At 50.2% G+C, this 19076-nt stretch overlaps 2 protein-coding genes across 2 annotated transcripts in view; both read left to right on the forward strand.

Annotated features, from left to right (window-relative positions):
• Positions 1-11380, forward strand: part of KDM5B (lysine demethylase 5B) — a 55684-nt gene extending 44304 nt beyond the window's left edge. Inside the window, exons 20-27 of the mRNA XM_032710411.1 lie at positions 91-229; positions 1947-2126; positions 2963-3121; positions 4923-5408; positions 7390-7501; positions 8778-8932; positions 9567-9893; positions 10498-11380. Of these exons, the coding sequence (XP_032566302.1) occupies positions 91-229; positions 1947-2126; positions 2963-3121; positions 4923-5408; positions 7390-7501; positions 8778-8932; positions 9567-9893; positions 10498-10635 (1696 nt within the window). The 3' untranslated portion in view covers positions 10636-11380. The remainder of the gene's footprint in view (positions 1-90; positions 230-1946; positions 2127-2962; positions 3122-4922; positions 5409-7389; positions 7502-8777; positions 8933-9566; positions 9894-10497) is intronic.
• Positions 11381-16136: 4756 nt separating this feature from the next.
• The window catches only part of IPO9 (importin 9), a 38586-nt gene continuing 35646 nt past the window's right edge, over positions 16137-19076 (forward strand). The window contains exon 1 of the mRNA XM_032710412.1: positions 16137-16297. Within this exon, the coding sequence (XP_032566303.1) occupies positions 16147-16297 (151 nt within the window). The 5' untranslated portion in view covers positions 16137-16146. The remainder of the gene's footprint in view (positions 16298-19076) is intronic.

A 19076-nucleotide genomic window follows, 5' to 3' on the forward strand; every position in this document is an offset into this window, starting at 1 on the left:
GGTGTGACCCTCTGATTTTAATGGCCCTGGTGAGTAGAGGAGCCCCCTCTGTAATGCAGCATCTCACATCTGAGCTGTTGTGCTCCCCAGACCCCGACAGTCCCTGAGCAGCCTGGCAGCAGCAGTGAAGGAGCTGGAGGAGATCCCAGCCTACCTCCCCAACGGAGCGGCGCTGAAGGACGCAGTGCAGAAGGCCAAGGACTGGATACAGGAGGTGGAGGCTCTGCAGGTACATGAACTGTGCTCGTGGCTGCTGGGCAGGGACAGTGACCCTGCCCAGGTCACCAGAACCACCATCTGCACCCTGGCTGTGCTCTGGGGCTCCAGACCCCGGGTGTGCTCTGTGTTTCCCGTGTCTGTGCTGTCTGTTCCCTCGGACATGGTGCAGTTACACTCACTGCCCTGATTTTTGCTTGGTTCTGCACTTGATCTGTGCTCCTTCACCTTTGCAGCTAACTGCAATAAAATTTCTAAAGGAGCTGTTAGCAAAAATCTCAACTTAAAAAGATGCTGTATTATGGAACTTTACCTTAAGGTCAGTTTTGCTCAGTAACAATTCCCTGCTAATCACACTTTTGTACCTCACTGAGGTACAGTCTGGTGATACAGAAGTGGTTCCTGGCTCAGCCTTGCAAGTGCTTGAGCCCTGATTTCACATTTTAATATAAGTTGCCAAATATTTTTTTATATTTTTGTTTGTCCTCATGTTTTTTTCCATAAAGTGAACTCTGATCTGACTTAGGAGTATTTTCAAGCCTCTTTAGCCTAAACTGAGCTTTCTATAAAAACTTCTTTTGAGCTTTTATTTAAAAAGTAATTGTCCTGGGCTTAAATATTTTGAAGGAATAAAGTTCATGTTATACTAACTTTGAGGGCTTTCTTGAAAGGTCTTAAGTGAATTATTCTTGGCTTTTGAAAATTTCTTGGTCTGGACACTGAAATTTTGCCTCCTGAATATGGAAAAATGTGTCTGTCTGTATCAGGAATTTTTGCTTCAGTTTCTGTGAGGGTTTTGGTAAATGCCTGTGGTCACTGTGACGTACGTTCTTGGTATCAGGAGGTTGGTAGCTTGGATGTTGCTGCTAGAGGTGTTGGGGTTGCTTTGGGGGAGTAGTTTTCCAGTTCCACATGACTGCCCGTTCCAGAAATTACCTCTGGAATTAAATCTTGGTGCCACTTCACTTCTGGGTGTGTTGTACCTGCATGGCCCGAGGCTGCCGAGGGAATGGCCAGAGCTCGCTCCCGAATGGCACACGGGATACTGGAGATGGTTCTTGGCCTGGCATGGACTGGGTTGGACTTGACTTCTGGTGCTGTTGTTCCCTACATTACCTGACAGGAGGCTGGAGCCAGGTGGGGGTCAGGCTCTTCTCCCAGGCTACAGTTACAGGACGAGAGGAAATGGCCTCAAGTTGCACCAGGGGAGGTTCAGGTTGGATATTTGGAAAATTTCTTCCCTGCACAGGCTGCCCAGGGTTAGTGGAGTCACAGAGAGATTTAAAAGGTGTGTGGACGTGACACCTGAGGACATGGGTTAGTAGTGGCCTTGGAAGTGCTGGGTTAATGGCTGGACTTGATAATCTTGGAGGTCTTTTCCAACCTTAATGATTGTGATTCTATGATTTCAGAATATTTCCATTTTCTGCTGTGAATGCAGAGTGTGAGATTGTGAGGTTGCTTATTTTGCTGGCAGTCTCTGGGGGTTTTTTGGGGTTTTTTTGTCATTTGGGAAGTGTGTTCTTCCTTCCACCCCCCAGTGTGGTGTTAGTTTTGTTTGTGTAGTCTGACTCACACACAAGCAGCACAAATGTTGGAGGTGACTGAGGTGTTCGAGCAGTAAATTCATTTTTACAAACTTTACCTTCAGTTCACTGAGTGGCTGCTGGGACTCAGGGCAGTGCTCTGTCCTGTGTACATCGAGGATTTCCTAATTTACAACCCTGCAGGTTGGGGGACGTGTGCCCGTGCTGGACACGCTGGCGGAGCTTGTCACGAGAGGTCGATCCATCCCAGTGCACCTGGATTACCTGCCGAGGCTGGAGGCCCTGGTGTCCGAAGTGCAGGCATGGAAGGAATGTGCAGCCAACACATTCCTGTGCGAGAACTCTCCGTATTCCCTTCTGGAGGTAAGAGATCCCAGCTCTGGAGATCAGCCCTGACAGTCACAGCACAGAGACAGAGCTACAGTGTAGCCTCAGGAAGGAGCAGGAAATATTAAGTATATTTGCAGAATTGCTTTAGGAGTATATGAATAATTTTAGTATAATTTTCATTAGCGACCAATACTTTTAATGATAGTTTTAAAATTTTGATATGCTTAAGATTTAGGTATGCTTTCTCTATTCTTCTTAATCAGTAGCTAACAAGAGCAGGCAGTGCCAGTGTCTGACATCTTCCATATTAGTATGGGAATATTGACAGATCTGTGGCTCTGGATTTGCTCCAGTGTGTCAGGCCGAGCTGCAGGTGTGCAGTTCATACCTGCTCCATCCTGCTCAGGCTCGGTGTCAGGCTGTAGCTGCGTTCTCTGCCCCTCTGCATTTGGAGGGGGTGGTGTCACACCTGCAGTCCTTGAGCAATCCACACTCTGCCCTACACCGAGCCCCTCTGACCTCCCCAGTCCTCCTCTCCCATCAGGACAGATGGGAATGCAGGGCAGTCCCTGGAATCTCTGGTTTTTTCAGGGTTTGCAGTTTCAATCCCACAAAGGCTGTTTAGCGTCTCAGCTGTCTCTGTGTACCAGAAGTTTGGGTGAAATGCAGGGGTGTTTGGGTCTGGCCATTTTATAAAACTGAAGTTTCACCCTTCCAGCTGTCCCCACCTTCCAGATAACCTCATGCTAGTCTCTCAGATCTTGGATGGAATAAGTGCAGGGACTTCAGTTCTCACCAGTGGCCTGTGGCTGCGTCGGGGCAGGGTGGTGCATTAGGACACATTGTGACACTGCTGTTCTGTCCCTCAGGTGTTGTGTCCCTGGTGTGACATCGGAATGCTCAGTCTGAAGAGGAAGCAGAAGAAGCTGAAGGAGCCAGTGCCAAGTGGCAAGAAGAAAAGCACTAAGCTGGAAACGCTGAGTGACCTGGAGCGGGCGCTCTCTGAGAGCAAGGACACGGCGTCCGCGGTACGTGGCCCAGATATTTTCAAAATGGAGCTGCTTCTGAGTTCCTTCAATCCTTGTTTCTGTTTGTCCCCCATGCAGAAGTGTGGCTTTCACCCTATTCCTCCTCCTGTGCTGCTCTGCAGGACTTTTGGGACTGCACTTTTCTGTGCTTGCTTTAGACTTCCCAAAATTGCTTTCAGTGGAAACAACGTGTGTAGCTTTGTGCATGAAGCAGCCTCACAGTTTGCCAGGCAGTGCCTGTAGCTGAGCAAAGCACAGGAAAACAAAAAATAGAGACCTGTTTTCCCCCACCATATCTAAACCTTATTAAAGATGGGATAGAGTTTGCCCAGGTCTGATCCTTTCAAAGAACACCATAACCCAGCACCATTTATAATTAAAATAAACACTCTGAATAATTAAAGGAAAACCTCATGTATTATGGAGTCACTAAAACACTACTCTGGGTAGAGCAGACTCAGTCTGCTGGTGGGAAAGGGCATCCTCTCAGCAGACCTATTGCAGAGCCTCCCCTGTGGTCAGGTAATGAAGTCCTGTGGGTAACAAGCAGTGGGTTCAATGGATGGAGTTTGAATGTAATTGTCCCTTTAATGTGGAACATTTAAGTTTTGACCCATGGCAATTACTTAAAACCTGTACATGCATTGGTTTTGGCCTCCCTTGACTGAAGGCCAGAGTTGTAGCCAGCACTAGCTGGGACAGGCTGGGTCCCCAGTCCCACCTGTCCCTCTGCCACTCCATCACCTCTTGTTAAGGAGATCCAGGGCACTCACACAGGCTGCACCTAGGAAAGTGCAGTCATTCAGGGTGGCAGGGTTTCTTCTGACACACAAAGGGAACCAGAACCTTCCCACAGTGAGTTTTGGGCCCTCCTGGCCTGACTAAGCACTTGTGTGCATGTCACAATGTGCTGTGCCCTAGTCACATATCTGTCCAGGATGGACACAGCTGTCTCATTTTTCCAGGGCTGACTTTAGTCCAGGCCTCACACTTGAAAGCCATGATGTGGGAAATAACCATTTTGTATGTATTTATAAACCCTCCTCTTATGAGTTATGACCCATAATAAAATGCATAGAATTAATTAGTTGCAGCTGCTATGAACAGCCTTTATGGAACTGAAATATATTACTGTCTTTATAGTAACTAATGCTAAAGATTCTTGAAAAAAGGATCATGAGAAGGTGTAGAGAGAGCAAACAGCACATTCAGGGTACACCTGGACTTTGCTTGCTCTTCCCAACCCCCATAGCAAGTCCATAGGTCAGGGCATGGCCCTGAGCAGTGGGCAGTGTGTGCAGAGCAGGGGCTTGGAGGTGCATTTGTGTTTGTGAAACCTGCCCAGGCACCTTTTATGATTATCCAGAGTCTGACTAATGTTCACAGAGAAGTACCTGCAATCCAAACCTGCACTTCTTCAGAATTTGAGCTGCTTTAAGGCAGGCCATGTTTTTGTAGTACAAAACACAAAGGATTGGAACAGAGAGGGGGTTAGGAGCTGTATTATTACAAAGGAATAAGCTTTGTATCTCTGGGCCTTACGAGAAAATGGAAGGGAACTGAAGTCACACCACTACACATCCCCACTGCTGTCCCTCCATCCCCATCACTGCTCCTCCGTCTCCAGCAGTGCTGCAGTTCAGAGGTTGAGAGCTCTGGAGGCGTTACAGGGGTGTGAGGAGTGTTGTAACGGTCCGGGACAGTCGCTGGTGGTCTGGGACAGTTGCTGGCGTGTCTGAAGAGTGATGGAGCAGAGGGCACCCTGTTTGTAATGAGCAGTGTTTCTTTGGGTCCCTTTCAGATGGCCACGCTTGGAGAAGCCCGGCTGAGGGAGATGGAAGCGCTACGTGCCCTGCGAGCAGCGAACGAGGTGAAGGTGCTGTCGAGTGAGGAGGATGCCGAGCTGAAAGTGTGTCTGTGCCAGAAGGAGCCGGCTGCTCCCATGATCCAGTGTGAGCTCTGCAGAGGGTTCTTCCACACCGGCTGTGTTTCGGTGCCCAGCATCTTGCAGGGACCCCGGGTGTGGCTGTGTCCACACTGCCGCCGATCCGAAAAGCCGCCTCTAGAGAAGATCTTGCCGCTGTTGGCCTCCCTGCAGCGCATCCGGGTGAGGCTGCCTGAGGGGGACGCCCTGCGGTACATGATCGAGAGAACTGTGAACTGGCAGCACAGAGCACAACAAATGTTATATTCAGGGAATCTCAAACGCATCCAGGACAAAGTTGGCTCAGGATTACTGTACAGCCGGTGGCAGCCCTCGGCGGGCCAGCTGCCGGAGACAAACAAGGTGAGACTGGGCTGGGCTTCCTGGCGGTGGGAGCGTGGGGTCAGCAAGGACAGGCTGTAACACTGTTCTGGGTTTGGGTTCAGTGCAGCTCCCTGCAGATCCTGCTGAGGCAGAGGGTTTGTGTCCTGCTTACAGCTGTAGGGAGCTGGGTCCTGCTGTGCCCATTAGCCAGGATGTGTGTGTGTTCCAGCAGCAGCTTCGTGTCCCCTTCTGCTGATGTCCAGGAACAATTCCTCCCAAAGAGCCTGTTCCCCCCTCTCCTCCCCCAGTTTCTATGCTCTGCTGTGACACCACTAAGGACAGAGCTGCTGGAGCTGTTGTTTCTGGAGTGCTTATTATTCATTATTCAATTAGTCTTTATATTCTGTTCTTACAAGTATTCAAAGAGAGTTTTAAGTGTTGAGAATTACTAACAGAGGCACAAACTGTCCTGTGTGTTACCAGCTTGGCTCTCAGACAAGATTGTTTTTAACAAAGTGTCTTCATCCCTTACTGCTCCTCTTCCTTCTCACTTCCTCTAGCCCTCTCCCAAGCTGAATATTCTGCTCGTATTGCTGAGTTGAGCCACAGTAGCTGTTTCAGATGGAGTCATGAGGGAGTTTGTCTTCCTCCAGTAAAGATCTTTCAGCAAGAAGCACAGGGAAAGAGGGAAAGGGGTTAAACAGCTTTCCTGAGATAACAAATGCAGAAAAAAATCATAAATAAAAGCTCTATGCAGTATAAAGAACATGAAACACCTCAAAATGGAATGCACTCTGTTGCTTTTACTTTTTGATTGAAATACCTTAGTTTTGCTAGTCCAGCTCAGTTACAGTTAGGCTGGTTTTGTGTTTTCATGTTCAGTTACATTAAAGGACAAAACATGTCACATATGCCTGAGGGAGTGTTACAGCTGCTTCTCAGTCACCCAGCTGTATCAATGGCTTGTGGTGACCAAATTTTTCAAGCAAGCAAGCCTAGATTTAGAAATTAAAACTGTCTTTAGACAGCTGAGAGAATTTTTCAGGTCATTTAGGTCTGAAAGTATCTTTTTACTAGATCAACTATTGTAGCTAAAAAGGATAGGCCTGGAATTTGGGCATGTAAGTTGATGTTTGGGCCTGAAATGGAAATAGAGTTTAGTTCTATTAGCACACTGGTATTAGCTCAGCATGGAACCATGAGGTTCCTCCCACCTGAGAGCAGTGTAACCATTTTTGAGAGGTGTGGATCTCAAGTCATTTAACCTCCCAAATCTCTGGCAGAGCTAGTGGAGGTCCTTGTGACTGCATTTCCCAAATAGGAGGTCCCTGGGAAGCTCAGTAGAAGAGCATCTGACCGTGTGCATCAGCCTGGGTCCCTCTCTGTGCCTGAGCCAGGGACCCTTCTGGAGCCAGTGGTGCTGTGGCAGGACAGGAGAGGCCTCCAGAGCCACTTCAGCACAGGTGTGAGCTGAAATTTCAGTTTTGGTGGATTTGAGGTGGTCTTCTGGAGAATCCAGTATCTCAGCATGGCTGGCTGTCCTGTTCCAGTTCTGTTTTCCCTGTCATCTGGGGAATCTAATCCAACCCTCACTTCCCCAAGAGAAAGCTCTTCACAGTAACCACTGGACTTGGGCTGCTTTGGCACCGGCCAAACTGAGGAATGTGGAGCCTTTGGGTGAGTTTGAAAAATTCATTAGAAGGCAGCTGTGGGAATTGAAGAGACCCAGATTCTGCAAGGGGCCCAGGCACTTGGGTTGGTGAGGGAGAGAGTGTTGTGGAAGGCAGCTGGTGAGATGGCTCTGGCAGTGCCAGGGCAGCGCTGGCCCTGGCTCCGGGAGCACAGGGTTTGCTGTTGCCATGTCCATGCACAGGCAGAGCAGGGCTGATACCTGGTGTCTGGTCCCATCAGGACATCGAGATACAAGATTTCAGTAAGAGAAACAAGTGTTAGTTCTATCACAGTTATTCCAAACTTCAAACCACACATTTAGTGAAACGATGTGCGTTTTGTTTTCTAGGTGTCCCAGACAATTGGAGCAATGTCATTCTCCATGCCTCATGACTGGGATAACAGAACCATCTATTTGCATTCTCCATTCTCTACAGGACAGCACTGCATCCCACTTCATGGTTTGTAATCTTCACTTTGATTTGGGTTTTTTTTCCCACCTTTCTTTTTCTTTGTGTTTGGTGGAGGGGGCAGCATGTCCTGGTCACCAGGAAATGGCTGAGCAGGCAGCACATCTGATGGTTCCTCCGTCCCCTCACAGCTTGGGAGCTCAGTGTCCAGCTCTGGCAGAGGGGTGCATTGCTCAAGGATACAGATTTCCCACATGTAATGAAAAGATGTGGCACAATGGGGCAAGAGGTATGAGGAGAGCTGCCCCCTTCCCACCTGAACAGCTCACCACGGGCTGTGGCCCCAGCCAAGCTGCAGGAGGGAGAAAGGAGGGGACAGACCAGTGGACATGTAGGAGGTGGATGGGGGCAGCAGGGAGATGGTGCAGGAGGCCACGGGGTACTTGATCCACAGGACATGAGTCCATGTAAGCTTTGCTGCAGCACAACTGTCGCAGAGTCAGAGATTGGAGCTCCCTCGGCCGCTGTGGGGGCTGCTGTGCCAGGGTCACTCAGTGCAGGCTCTGCGCTCTCCCCACCTCAGACTCTGTGGGTTGGACTAAAACAGACAGGCATCATTTGATGACTGTAAAAGAAGTTATTAATAATTTCTTGCCTCCTGATGCATAATGCTCGAGGGACACAAGTCTTACCTTCAAGATTTTGAGTCAGTGCAGCTCAGTGTTACACAAGACATTTCAGTGCAATGTCACAGTTCACATCAAATAAGGCAGTTCTTGTGTCACCAGGTTTATTTTTCAGGCCATGTTTGAGTTGTACTGTATTAAAAAGCTGTTATTTACACTATCATTTTGACCTCCCCAGATGGGACTGGAGCTGGCAGCAGCAGTGAGTGGTGACTGTAGAGCAGGACTCAGTTGCCAGGCTCATGCTCTCAGCCTTCCTTCCTCTCCTGTCTTGGCTTCGCTGATGGATCTCAGGCAGTTTGTTCAGTAGTGAGGGGATCATCACACTCTTGTAGCTCCAGAAGCAGGAGAAGTTGCCAGGAATGATGGCAATGGCTTATCCTTGAACCAGCAGGAAATGGGAGCATGGCAGGGTGCTGAGCCACAGTGCAGGAACTTCTGTGCAAGCTTTTATCTTTCCTTTTGACCCTGCTGTTAAAAAGGAGCAGTCAAGGGGGAACAGATAAGAGCTGATTCATACAGTTTCAGATTTAAAGCCTCTCACCATCTTTTAATATGCTACCAGAGAATTTCCATTATCTGTGCAGTTCTCATCAGTGCTGGCACTGAAGAATCCCTGTTCTCTCTGTCTTTCACACCAGTCATTAGCACCGAGCTGGATGAGCTGATGATGGAGGCCCAGCTGCTGCAGGTTTCTTTGCCCGAAATCCAGGAGCTGTACCAGACCCTGTTCACAAAGCAGAGCCCTGCTCTGCAGCCGGAGCAGAGATCACCAGGGGCACCCACAAACGAAAAGGCAAGTGTCCAACAGCAGCACTGGGCTGGGTCACTATGGGGCAGGGGCTCTGCCCCTGAGCTTTACAGGGGTTTGTGGCTGCACTTCCATGAAAATACATTTTCCTTGTTCAAAAGGAATCAAGAAGTTGATAACAAATTGGTTACAAATTATTGAATATAATTTGTGGCCTGATATATTTTTGAAATTTGGATCTGGTTTTTATGGTCACTCTCTGTTCTTTAAATACATCTGTCCTGATTTCATAGAATTGTAGAATCCTAGACTGGTTTGGGTTGGAAGGGACCTTAAAGCTCATCTCATTCCACCCCCTGCCCTGGGCAGGGACACCTTCCACTAGACCAGGTTGCTCCAAGCCCCATCCTGGCCTTGAACACTTCACTCTTGTCCTGTGTGGAGGTTTTCCAAGGGAGCTGCTGTGGAAGTTGTTGGCTCAGAGGCAGGAAATGAGAGTCGTTTTCTCTCTAAGTTCTGTCCCTGGGACCTGACCCTGCGCTTGGCTCCTCTCAGGCTGCTGAAAAGGCAGCACTGTCAAACACTGCACTTAAGCCTATTCTGAAAATCAGGTATGGAATAAAAGGACAATGGGTGTTAGTTGCATACTTAGAACCTTGCCAAACTGTCTTTCCAATAGAATGAGTGTTGCCGAGGCAAGAAGGATGGGATGAGTTACATGGAGAGAAAACTGAAGCGGCGCTTTGAGAGAGAGACCTTCTGTGGGGAGAAGAGAGCGAGAGTAAAAAAGATGAGAACACCTAAAAAGAAGAAACTGAAACTGAGTCACTCAAAGGATCTGTGCAGTAACAAACTGGAGAGAGAGCGGGAGCGGCTCCTGGAGCTGCAGCGTTCCAGCGAAAGCCACTTGGTCCCCTCAGACATGTCGTTCTCCGAGCAGGAGGACTCTGAGGACGAGGATGCCATCTGCCCAGCCCTGAACTGCCTCCAGCCCGAGGGAGAGGAGGTCAGTACAGGCAGACCCACGGTGGTGTTCCAAGTGCTGGGATCTGGGACAAGGAGCTGCCCGAGAACCATTTGACAGCAGAAGCGCTGTTCATGAGGGTCACCCAGGGCCAGTCTCTGTGTGGCAAGACTGATCCCACCTGCCCCTGCTCCTGTGGCTGGGTTTGGTAGGACTGATCCCACGTCCCCTGGAGCAGCTGTGCCACATCAGAACATCTGCACGGAATGGGAAGGGGGAGGTGGGGCTGTGCAAACACCATGTCCATCTCTGCTCTTGGGATACAGGTGTGGGTGGGGGCAGTGCTTTGGGCTCTGCACAGCTCCTTCCCAGCTGGACATGAAGGAGAGGGACAGCCCCAGGTGTCTGGGAGGGCCATGGAGAAGTTGAGTCCGTGGTAGCTGGGCAAGCAGGAGGGGGGATAAGCAGGAGTGTGCCCTGCCCACATCTCCAGAGAGCAATGAGCAAGCGAATGCCCAGCACCAGGCAGCTGTGGAACAGGACATTTCTCACTCATTTACGTAGACCAGGAGCCCCAGAATGACCCACAGATGCTGGGGGGGTGTTGCCTGGTCCTGCTCTGAACCCCATGTCTGTTCTTCACCAGGTCGATTGGGTCCAGTGCGACGGCAGCTGCAACCAGTGGTTCCACCAGGTATGTGTGGGCATCTCGCCCGAAATGGCCGAGAAGGAGGATTATATCTGCACCAGCTGCACGGGGAAGGACTCACAGTATCGGAAGTAAAACTCCCATAAACCATTCAGGACTTGAGTAAAGAAGGTTCTCCCAGTTTTCCAGTTAAGCCACAGGGGCTGGTTTAAAAACCAGATTGCAAATGGTGCTACTTCTATCCTTATGGGATCATTTTCCAGAACTCAAAACAATTTTTGACACTTTTGTATTTTCCCTTGATCTGTTTGTGGTTGTTGAGGTTTGAGATGCTGACTGTTTGCAGGGGTTTCCACCGATTTGGAAGGCATTTGACACATGCACCTTTTACTGTACAGCATTCAGTTACCTCTCTGGGATTTACCGGCGTATTTAATTCAGCTTGGTTTGGGTGCAAAAAAAAAACAAAAACAAAACAAAAAAAAACCCTGCACCATGAATTTTCCAATAATCCTCTTTTGAGGAAATCCCTGTTTACTCTGTTAACTCTTTGGAGACTTTAGTTTTTTTCCACTTTGTTTTTCGTAGACTAGGTTTATTTATCTGAGCAATAACTTCTATGTCTGGTTTCAGTGACTGGAATGACAATTGAACAGCGTGTTGCTTCTAGCATTGGTTGGTGTACAGACAGCAAATGTTAGATCCTAGTGTCACTGAGGGCCCTGTGATGTAGAAGACAGGAAAAAAAAAAATCTGTAAAGTAATTGCCACAGCTGTATTTTGGCTTTCTCCTTTTTTGGGTAGCTTGTATCAAATGTTGCAGTTTATATTGTGGAATAAACCCCTGGTTATGTTATAAAATTAAATGTTGGTGTTTTTAGAGAGTTTGAAATGCAGTTTTATTTTCCTCTGGATCCACACTGGTTGCATCAATGGGTTCTCTTAGCCAACAGATTCATCTTCCAAAACAGCCATGCAGATGCCGTGGTGTTTCCTGACCTCCCTCCTCTGTTCAGATTTGGAAGGAGAAGGGAGGTCAAAATGTTGTTCACACCAAAAAGAAAAAAAACCTCAAGTTTTTTTACAAAGCTTTTCCAAAGCTGAAATTATTTACAGGTTGATTGAACAAAGGATTTGAAAGTACAGTTTGGGACTTGGCAGGGGTGGGAATGGGGGTTTCATGCAGGAGGCAAAGGTGTGGGGCAGCTCCTCCTGCCAGCCCTGTCCAGCTGGGTCGAAGCAGAGACCCTCTCCCACAGCCCAGACTGGTGGCCACAGAGCCCGGGCTGGTGGCCACACTGACCTTCCCTGTGGCCCAAGGTGAGCTGGCTCCGCACAGCCCAGGCTGTGGCTCCCTTCAGCTGCTTCTGCCTGCGTGTACCCTAAAAAACTGAGGAATAAGGACATTTCTGGAATGGTTCTGATTGTCCCAAAGGCTGTTCAGGTGTGGTGCCGCAGTGTTGCCGAGAGGACTGGACCCTTGAGCAGGAGAGGTTGGGTATTTAGGCCCACAAGGCAATTCACACATGGGGCTGCATCCAAAACCCTTTAGGGAGCAATCACTACTGCAGAGCACAGCTGGAAGTGGCCTGGTGACAGGAGTGTGGCTCCAAGGCCTGCCAGAGGTGGAACTTGTGGAGCCCTGGGAGATGGGAAGGCTGGAGATCTTTGTATTGTAGAGTTCACTCTCTGTGTGACATCCTGTCATCACCAGAACCCTGGTGGGGTTTGTGTCCCCTCTGCTCGTCACTGAGAGGAATTTGCTGGTAAGTTTTTTCCCCTCCTAGTTTTAGCCCTTTTCCCATGGGCAGGAGCACACGGAGTCACTGGGTGGGGCAGAGCCTTGGAGCATCTGTGGTTGATAATGATGTGATGGGTCTGTGGGTGGGATCAGAACTGTGCAGGAATTCGGTCCCCCCGGGGATTTGGTTGGTTTGTTTGTTTGTTTTTTTAAACATTGTTCATTTTTAACCATTAAAGGAATCTTCAGCCTGGCCCAGATGATCCATCTGAAAGCTTTGGGGTGGGGGAGACAACCTTAAGCCCATGTGCTTTAGTTGTGTCTATGCTTCCAGGGTGTGACTGGTTCTTTTTATTTAAGTACCAAAAGGATGTTTTCAGATTTGGGATTTTTTTTAGTTGGAAGAACCTTTGTGCAATGCTGAGATTAACAGTCCGAGCTGTGGAAAAACCTGCTCTGAAACAAACACTGTATCAAGCCTGGCACAGACTGGTCTGTGTGGCTGGGGGTCAGTGCAGCTCAGGGAATGGGGGCTTACAGCAGGGTTCAGCTGCAGGCAGGGCCCTGCCAGGCACAGGACACACCAACAAACAGCAACGATTGATGTTTCTGCCCGAGATGTGTCTGTGGGACACGACTACACCTGTCACACGGGATTCAGGAGGGGACCGTCCCCGGAATCCACACACAGCAGGAGCAACCTGGAAGCAACATGAAGGAGCTGGGATGGCTCTTCTGTGAGTCTGGAAATGAGTGTGCTGCTCTGAGAGAGAGGCTGTGGTACAGCCCTCCAAAATGGCATTACCCTTCCTCCAGAAGGGAACAAGCCGCATGCTGAGTTCTTCTCGAGGAGGTGAACACGTGAGTCCGTGAAGGAACAGCCCCTCACTGAGAGCAGCATCACTGGAAATAAAAGTCTTGTCTGGAAGAGGAGGTAAAGCAGCCACAGGAGAGTAATGGAACTGCAGGTTCAGCACTGTTAGAGACAGACAAAAATAGGATTGGAGGTTCCAGCAAAAAGGGACTTGGGTAGAAGGAGCAAATATTTCATGAAAAAAAGAAAAGTCTGCGTGCTGATGTGATATACTGATGTGATAATGCTGCTGGGTCCAAAATTCCACCTGCTGAGAGGCAGGTTTGCTGCAAGGTGGTTGAAAAGAAATAGTGACACACTCTAAATTCAGAGGTGCAGCTTCACGAAGGTTCCTTTTGCACCTCACTTCTTCAGGTTCTGAAAGTTTTGTTAATCCTGCTGCTTCCAGCAATGTTTTTAAAGGAATTTGGCTGTTTAATCACAATACTAAGCCAGATTTTATATATATATATATATGTGTGTGTGTGTGTGTGTATGTGTATATGCTTGCCCCTTGAAATCTGTGTGAGCTGCGCATCTAAAGGTGTAAGTAAAACCAGCAGGTCCCTGTCTCCAGAACATGGAATTCACTCAGAGAGTCACTCCATCATCCAGGGGTCATTGAAGATAAACCCCATGTTGGAGAGTGTTTGTTGGGTGTTTGGGCTGCTTCAGTGTCTGTTGGGATTGGGGGTTTCATGTTTTTGTTGCTGCCTGGAGTTAAGTTTTAACCAAGCAGGGAACAGGTCGGGCTAATGCCTTGTAACTCAGGCTGGTGCTTTGCCTGCTCCATGTGCTGCCCCAGTTTTTCTTGGGGGTTTTTTCTGGTCCCACCAGTCCCATGCCTGCTGCACATCTTCCTGTGGGTTTTTCTTTGGTGCAGGTCTGCAGGGGAGCTCAAAGCTCCTGTGCCTTGCCTATGAGCTGAAACAGCACAGGAGGAAACAAGGAGTTCATCATAAAATACCTTTTCATGCCAAGAATATCTTTTTGTGGTGACTGAACTGTCTTCCCTAAAGTGCATCAGAGGAGGTGAATGTCAGAACCATTCAGCTTGGAGGCAGACTGTGCAGTGTTTGATCAGGGAACTCTGTGTGCTGGCTTTCCCCACAGAAACCTGTGAAGAGCCTGTGCAATGTACAGTCTGGTGGGAATTCAAACCTGGAAAAGCCTGGAAGATTTAAATAAATGGAATTTCTACAACTATAGAAGGATGAGTTGGTGCATTCAGAGTGATTATTCAGTCACTTCAGCAAAAGGATGATGGGCTAGACAGGCATTGCTCTGGGATACCCTCCTCTCCCTGAAACGCAGCCTCGGTTTTCACAACATCTTTGTAAGGCAGAGAAAACAATTCCCATTGTGATCATTTTTGCCCCTTAACAAATACTTGCAGAGACGTGTCAGACCTGCTGTTGGCCAGGCAGCACTGAGTGCCAGTGATAGTCTGGTGTGATGGAATCAGAGAATCACAGAGTCATGAAGGTTGGAAAAGCCTTCTAAGATCAGAGTCCAACCATTAACTAACACAGCCACATTCACCACTAACCCACGTCTCCAAGTGCCACAGCCACAGACCTTTTGAACACTTCTAGGGATGGTGACTCCACCACTGCCCTGGGCAGCCTGGGCCAGTGCCTGACCACCCTTTCAGGGAAACAGTTTTCCCCAATATCCAACCTAAACCTCTCCTGGAGCAACTTGAGGCTATTTCCCCTTGTCTTGTCCCCTGTTCCCTGGAAGCAGAGACCTGGACCTCCTGCCTCACTGATTTTGGAGCAGCAGGAACTCACATTTTCCACTAAGCCAAAATCCTGGGACAGTGTAGAGATGAGAAATGACCCCGGGCTTGCAGAAGCCGTGCTTATATAAATTCATATTTATTCCTCCAGCAGAAGCAGCATTTTGGATTGGAAAGAAAAAGAGAGAAAAATACGTGATTCTGCCCCGCCAGCGTTTGGTGTCTCAGGCAAGAAGCCCACTTTGTGTATGTCAATACCGCTTTGTAATGATGGTAACGCTTTGTAAAATTGCTTATACTTCCTAAATAAAGAGCTGCAGAAAACACAGGTGGGCTCCTCAAAGGCTCACACTGGGTGGTCACCCCATCAGTGTGTGGGAAAAGGGGTGTGAGGGACTCAGTCTGGTCACGGTTCCTGCTCCAGAGGCCTCCCCCCTGTGACATCCCACCCTTAAGGGGAAGGGAGCACCCAAGATTCGCGAGTGACCGTGGTGGAAAGGAACGACAAAAAGTCAGAGGGTCTGCAAAAACTCAGGAAGCTTCATTAGGACATCGCACACTTGGCGTGGAAGTTGGTACGTGAGTCCCTGAGCTGCCATATGAGCACGTGACAGTGGGGTTTGGGTGAAGGGGTAGGGAGAAAGGGAAGAGAAAGGAGAGAGGAAGGTGGATTAAAGAGGGAGAGAGAAAAAGAAAGGAAGAGAGAAAAAGAGATCCCCAGCCCTGGTTCTGGCGCGTTGATCCAGCTGTGTCGATCCAACCGATGGGATGTCCAGAGTCCTGGGGGCACTGCCCTTCTCACGGGCAGGATTCCCTGCTCCAGGGGCAGGTTTCTCACTCTGCCTGCAGACGAGTTCTCACGCTCAGCCCATTCCTTGACCTTTCTGGAAGAGGGCTGGAGCCTTTGGGGTCTTGGGCGGTCTGGATGCCCCTGTACAGCCCATTTCCCTTCCCGGCCCCATTCCTGCCCCCGTGCCGTGCTATGCTGATCCCCAGGAACTACAAACAAGGATGTTTGTCTCGGAAAAAAAAAAAAAAGTCTCTGCACGGCCCCTTCTCCAGCCACGTCTTGTTCTTTCTCGCAGCTTGTTACCCCCACCAGCCCTCTGGCTGTTATAACCAACAGTTGTTACCCAGCCCTTGCTTTCCCTGTCCCCGTCTGGGACCCCCCGGCCCTCAGGGACTCCCCCCACCCCTCACGGCCAGCGCGGTCCTCCGCGCCGCCAGGGGGCGCTTCGCGCCGAGGCCCCCGCGGCCCCTCCTCCCCGCGCGCCCCGCGTTTGGCGCGCGCGGCCCGCGGAGGGGGCGGCGATGGCGGGAGGCGGCGGCGGGCCCGGAGCGGGGCCGGTGGCGCAGGGCTTGAAGGAGGCGCTGGTGGAGACGCTGACAGGGATCCTGTGCCCGGTGCAGGCGGTGCGAGCCGCTGCTGAGGAGCAGGTGAAGGTGCTGGAGGTGACAGAGGGTGAGTGAGGGCCGCGCTGAGGGGGCGGGGGGTCCCCAGGCCGCCGCCGCGGGTCCCGGTGCCGGCGCCTCGTGGCCGCGCCTTGGGCTCGGGCCGAACTTCGGCTTCGGAGCGGGCGGGGGGGTGTGGTGGTTTCCTGCCGGCTGGAGGTGCGTTCCCGGTGCCTCTCCGTCAGTCACGGGATGGTCAGGGCTGGAAGGGACCTCTGGGGGATCACCCAGTGCAACTCCGGTGTCACTTGCTCCGGGTGGGTTTGGGATGTCTCCAGACACGGAAACTCCGCACCCTCCCTGGGCAGCTGTTCCAGGGCTCTGCCACCTTCCATGGGAAGAAGTTCTGCCTCGTGTCGAGGTGGAACTTCGTGTGGTTTAGTTTAGGGCCATTGCTCCTCGTCCTGTCTCTGGGCAGCACCAAAAAGCGTCTGGAACCATCCTCTTGACTCCCATCTTGGAGATAACTCGTGTGGATTGATGAGATTCCCTCTCAGTCTTCTCTTCTCCAGTCTAGCCAAGTCCAGCTCCCACGGTCTGTTATCAGAGAGATACTCCAGACCCCTCACCATCTTTGTGGCATCCACTGAACCCTCTCCAATAGCTCCTTGTCTTTCTCTGGGGCGTGTTCTGCAGGTCGTCATCTGTGCATTGTGTGTTTGAGGCTGAGTGTGGTCGGGGTGTAGCCGTGCCCTCATCCAGTGTGAAACTCCAGTGACAGGGATCCGTTGTCTGCTGTGGGGAGCTGGGGACAGGCAAGACACCAGAGCTGGATGGCAACTGGCCTTTGCCTTCAGAAAGAGAGATCTTAAAAGAGCCAACACCCCAAATTCGGGCAGTGTCTTTAATCATTCCATTACTCCTCTGGACTTCTTATGGTGGCACTAGCCTGGTTCAGGTACTTGCTGCTTTTCCTGTGTGGAAGCTGAACATATAAACCTACCAACGCTAACATTTTGTTTTGCTTCAGCTTGAATTTTATGACCTGTCCCAAATGTCTGGAGTCTATAGAAATCCCTGGAAGATTTGCAGGTGCTCTGCTGTGACAGGAGCTGGGGAGTGCAACTCTGCAGCCCTGGGCCTGAAGTTATGCTCGTGGCCTGGCAGCTCGAGGGGCTGGTTGTTTGTGGACCCTCCTGGAAATTTTGTTTTACCTTTGTCTGATTGTGCCATTCTGAAGATGTTCTGTGAAGTGTTTTGTGAACTGTTTCTGCTCCTGAACTCCAGCTCAGAAATGTTACCAGGGGCAGTTAGTGGTACAAAGAAGGAAGGTATGAGGGCAAGACGGGGCCAAGAGAGGTGTTATGATTGGGCTGCTCTGGGAATGAATGAAGGCAGATTGTTTGATAAAATGGTTGTTGTTGTGCAGTCCCTCCGTGTGCTTGTACCACACTCACGTTGGCTCTTCCTTGAGGCGTTGTCAGGAGTTCTGTGTGTTGCCCCTGCAGCTCCTGGAGTTTGAATGAGTGATTTGATGGGGTCTGGAAGCACTGGGAGGTTCATTGACCATAGAGCCTTGGCCTTCACAGCCACTGCAGTCAGTGTGCTCCTCAGTGGCAACTTTTCCCCAAACAGTGAACCTTTCCACAATCTGGGTGACAGACTTCCAGAGAAGAACGTTTTCTGAGGGCTCTAGGTGATGGATGTCCCTGAGGTCCCTTTGAGAACCCAGGCATGCAGGGGAGTTGCATTTGGTGGATAACGTCAGGGTAAGAGGGATGGAGTTGTGTGCATGGCTATTTTGTCACAGTTTTACAAATATCCTGAAGTCTCCTAATATTTCCCTGTGGTTGTAGTCCCAGAACTCTCAGGGCTGATGCAGAACCTGTCCCTCTGACCTGGAGGAGGCTGCAGAACACTGCACAGGGCAGTTTGCAGGTGACACCAAACTAGAGGGGAGGTGGTTGATGTCCTGAGGGCAGGGCTGCCTCCAGAGGAACCCCCTGGAACAGGTGGCAGGTTGTGCTCCTGGGACAGGAGAACCCAGTGCAGGGATGCGAGTCAGACACTGCCTGGCTGGAGAGCAGCTTTGTGACAAAGGGCCAGGAAATTCCAGTGGCCTGAGAGCTGGACAGGGGCCAGCAGAGTGCCCTGGAGGCCTCCTGCACCCCGGGCTGTGTGAGCAGGACCAGGGGCAGTGATCAGCCCTCTCCAGTCAGTGTTTGTCAGACCACACCTGCAATACCTGTCCGGTTTTGCTTCCACACCCCAGGGCAAGACACACAACAACCAAGGGGAGTGGGTTCAGCAAAGGGGCATCGAGTGGGCTGGGGAACTGCAGCCCTCACCACAGGAGGAGTTTTCCAGTGTGGAAGCCGAGATGGTTTTGGGGATGGGTCTGAGAGCAGCTTCTGGTAACTATGATGAGGCTGCCAAGACACTGAGGGGTGGGAGAGGATGAAGGAGAATGAGCCAAATTGGAACAAGAGGCTCCAGCTGGATATAAGGAACTTTTAAGCAGATTGTCTGTAGAACCTGTGTTGTTTCCATCCTTGAGTATCTCCAAGACCTGTGTAGGAAATCTGATCATCTGATCTGATGCTGCAGATGCTGCTTTGATCATGGGGGTTGGACTGGAAACCTCCCGAGGTCTCTTTCAGGGAATTATTCTGTGCACCTCTGATTTCTCCTCTCTTGTCCTAGTCAAGCAGCATGGGAAGAATAAGCTATATTCTGCTTTTTGTGCTGTCTTTGGTATGAGGAAGCTTGCAAAAACCAAGAGGAGGAGCTAAAGGAATCCGCTGTGTGCCAGCACTGTATTATTGAGGTAAAGATATGTAGATCATGTG

This window comes from Chiroxiphia lanceolata, chromosome 25 (genome assembly GCF_009829145.1).
Source record: "Chiroxiphia lanceolata isolate bChiLan1 chromosome 25, bChiLan1.pri, whole genome shotgun sequence".
In the NCBI taxonomy this organism is placed as follows: Eukaryota; Metazoa; Chordata; class Aves; order Passeriformes; family Pipridae; genus Chiroxiphia; species Chiroxiphia lanceolata.